Genomic DNA, 3,915 nt, shown 5'->3' on the forward strand with positions numbered 1-3,915 from the left:
AAACTTTACGCATTCCTGCCAGAACCAGGATCATTCATCATAGGACTGGTTATTGACATGGATAACTCAAGAGCACAACCACTCTGTGGCCAGCACCTTCCAAAGCCCTATGAGCCAGCAGCACATGAGCACTGGAGCCGAAACCATGTCTTCAGGCTCTTTTTCAGTTTGGGACGTCTCAGCACCAGGAAAGTAGAGTGTAGAGAGATGTTGGCATAGATTAGCACTTCCCAGGCCCAGTGCCAGTGATTCTGAAAGTTTATGATTTTCAAAGCAGAAACAAACAAGGACAGGAAGTACAATGTACAGAAGATAAGGAAGAAGGTGAGTGACTTTAAAGCCACGGTGTAAGCCTGGGTGCTGGGAACACAGGGGCTGGGCCTGCGTTCCCTTATCTGCCCCAAGTGCCCGCACAGTGACACTATGAGCAAGACAGTGGACACTAGGAACAGGAGGAACGGAATTGACAACACAAACCCTTCATAAAGCAAAAAGTAGAGCTGAAACGAACCCTGCACTCTATGAATTAGAGTTTCATTTCTGTAGGAACTGAGAGACAACTTCATGGAACCAAACAGTATATTCCCAGTGGCTGATAAGATGACTTCCAGGCCACAGATAATGAGGGAGCCCAGCATCAACTTGGGCACTGACCGAGAGATCCTCCACTTCAGACAGGCGAAGATGGGGTAGGAGAAAGATGAGATCTTCACGCAGTAGAAAGCGGCAAGCAAGGCAGTAAACCACAAAGTGAGGGCATTGAAAAGGTCCCAGAAGATGTTCAAACAGGTAACTGCACGCCAAAAATCTAGGGAGACCAGGAGGTTGTTCGCCATGGCTAACCCATGCAGGCAGAACCGGGATGCAGTGAGACCAGCCACAATCATGTCACTTGCTGGCAGCGTCCGGCACCTCACCCACTCCCTGCCCAGCATGGTGACCAAGAAGCCATTCTGAAGCATTGCAGCCAATGACTCCAGGCAAAAGATGGCCATGAAGATCAACGTGGGTGAGGAGGGCATCTTCTCCAGAGAGGTGCTGCTAAGACTTGGCTCCTACTGCAGAGGATTGGAAAATCATCTGCGGGGAAACAGCCTCTCTGGCGGAGTCAAGCCACCCTGTTGACACCACAGACTTGGAAGCCCTTGTCCCTGGATTCATAGAAAATCTCGATCACCAGCAAACACCCACAGTCCCCAGAATTTGAAAAGATAATTTCTGCAATCTCCTTTGGCAGGCAAACCACTCCCAGCTCAATGACACCCTGTTTCTATTTGCATAACCTGTATTTGCCTATTCTTTCTCAGAGCCAGATGCAGGGAAATGTCAACAGAATAGAGGCTGCCGGAGTGACTGAAAATACCCATATTTTGTACATGATGTCTTAACTGTACTATTTCTTTCCTAGCTGTTCTTTAAAAGACGTTGTTACTCGGATGGCACTCCCCAAGCCACAAACCTTCCCTTCGTGTCCTGCCTTAATATTTCATTTAGTAGTAGCTCACCTCCTGAATGGATGGAATAGAAAAATCATCCACATGCACAAGGCTTCAGATTATCAAGAAAAAGCTCCCTAGCCACTCATCCTGCCTGAAATTTCACTGTCAAGCTTTATATTGGAGTTCACGGAATCTCCAGTTAAAATGTGGATTTCCCTGCTGTGTTACCATCAGATCTGTTAACCATTATCCCCTTGGCTCCAGTGTGTTTGATCAACCAAAAGTAATCAGCTCTACGAAGGCTCTGAGGAAATGAGAGAGAGTAGGTAAGTCATAATGGGAAGAAGAGAAAGGCAGAGAAGGGAAACTGACCCAGAGAGGACATCGCCATAGCTGGGGAAAGCAGGAGTCGGTAGAACGACAGGAGCTCAGGACAAAGCTGGCCTGCAGGGAAGGTCTGCGTTATGTGGAGTGAGCCCTGTCCTTTACCAATCCTGAAGATACAGTAGTAGGAACCACCCTGCTGGAACACCTTGTCATTTTTAAAGTGATTTCACACGTTACAGTTCTGCCTGTACCGCCAACCACACAAAGTGACACTGGTTCAGATCAGCCAACTCAGGTTCAGGGAGCCTGAGGAAAGAATGCCTATGAACATGAAAAAAAGTAAAAACAAAAGGGTTAAGAGGGACGAGAGAGAAGGAGGGTAGAAGAAAGCAGAGGTGTGGGTAGAAAAACAGGAAAGGGAATCCCCACCCAGCAGACATCTCAGATACTGGAGTCAGGCTGTCCACCACCAAGATGAGTCGTAGAAAATGTCCTTGCCTGCTTCCCATGGTCTCACTCAAGATTCTACAGGTGAGAGAGGCCTGTGTGTGAAGGATTAAAGGGAAATAAAAACAAGGACAAGCATTTATGGTGGTGACTTCAAGAAAAAGAGGTTCAGCCCTCAAAAATAGCAATTGCTTGAAGAGCTGTGAGTTTTTATTGAACTCTCAAAAGATTGTTAGAGAGCAGATAATTCAATCTGATCAACTGTTTTGTAATGCCGCTTCAGTGTCCTTATTTAATTATTTGCATGTCTTCCTGTGGCTTCTTGAAGACAATAGCGATGAGTGGCTTCTGCATGCTCCATAACATGTTGGCTCATCTCAAGCTCCTTTGGGCCAGAGCCCAGCTTCATGATGTCATCAAGAAGCAAGCTGAGGCCATGGTGCCCACACCCTGTTGTGGTCGCGTGTAACCAAGTAGACATTGTATGTTTGCAGGCAACCTTCATGTTCTCTGCAGAGGTGCCAAAGCGTGCACTTTGCCAGAACAAGTCTTTTCCAAGTCTTTTCCTTTTCTACAGTTGACAGCTCTATAAAGTAAACATTTTCTCCTGTTTCAATCCTCTTCTATAAGAAGGCTGGAAGAGTACCTTTCCTGCAGGCACCTGTTCATCCATCTCTTAACGCTTCACTAGATATATCTTTTGGGGATTTCATGTCCCATTCATAGTCTGCCACCAAAAGAGGCCATGAGCAAGACAATGTTTTAGGGTTTTTTTTTTAGTTTTTCAAGAGTCCTTCAAATATGAAATAGCAATCAAGACACAAAATGTTTCTCACAAAAGTTTGGGTCACATTTCTCTTTTTTAAAGATGTGGCATTCCTGCAACTGAAGCTAATGAATTCTTTTCTGCAGCATGATTGGAAATATTTTTTTAGGTGAAGCCTGAATCTTCTGTGAAATGGCAGTAATGGTAAACAGGTAACGGCAGGAGGCTGGATGAAAACGGAAGATTCTGCAAAGAGCTACTTGTACTTCCTTCACTTTGGTCCTCTATACGGGTAAAGTGCTTTTTGGTTTCTGTGGATTCGTTTGTTTTTGTTTTTATTTTCTTTTTCTTATCAAATTCAAGAATACATTGATTCATCTTAGAGACATACAAAAAATACATTTCAAGCCAGGCGCAGTGGCTCACGCCTGTAAGCCCAGCACTTTGGGAGGCCAAGGTGGGCGGATCACAAGGTTAGGACATCGAGACCATCCTGGCCAACATGGTGAAATCCTGTCTCTACTAAAATGCAAAAAATTAGCCTGGCACGGTGGCGTGCGCCTGTACTCCCAGCTACTTGGGAGGCTGAGGCCGGGGAATCTCTTGAACCTGGGAGGTGGAGGTTGCAGTGACCTGAGATCACGTCACTGCACTCCAACCTGCTGACAGAGCAAGAATTCATTTCAAAAAAAGAAAAAGAATACATTTCATTTGACAAAGTTTCTCAATCTGGAGCCCATTCTCAACTTTTGAGTTCAGCCTTTGAGTAACTTGCAGTGCATAAATACTTCCACATATTTCCATGGCTTGATCAGGTAACTGATGGCCCACTCCAGGGAAAGGTGGAGGAAAAAGGAAATAACAATTTTTTTAATGGCTAGACTGCACATAAATGTTAAGCTAAACTATGCACAAATTTAATAATGATTTCTCTGC

General features: G+C 45.1%; 1 protein-coding gene across 1 annotated transcript; it reads right to left on the bottom strand.

The window, feature by feature from the left end:
• LOC108291080 (taste receptor type 2 member 62-like) lies at positions 1-1,022 on the bottom strand. Its single transcript, XM_017511270.1, has one exon. It carries the CDS (start codon positions 1,020-1,022, stop codon positions 108-110), a length of 915 nt encoding a protein of 304 aa, XP_017366759.1. The 3' UTR covers positions 1-107.
• Positions 1,023-3,915: the final 2,893 nt, after the last annotated feature.

This window comes from Cebus imitator, unplaced genomic scaffold, assembly GCF_001604975.1.
Source record: "Cebus imitator isolate Cc_AM_T3 unplaced genomic scaffold, Cebus_imitator-1.0 Scaffold446, whole genome shotgun sequence".
NCBI lineage: Eukaryota > Metazoa > Chordata > Mammalia > Primates > Cebidae > Cebus > Cebus imitator.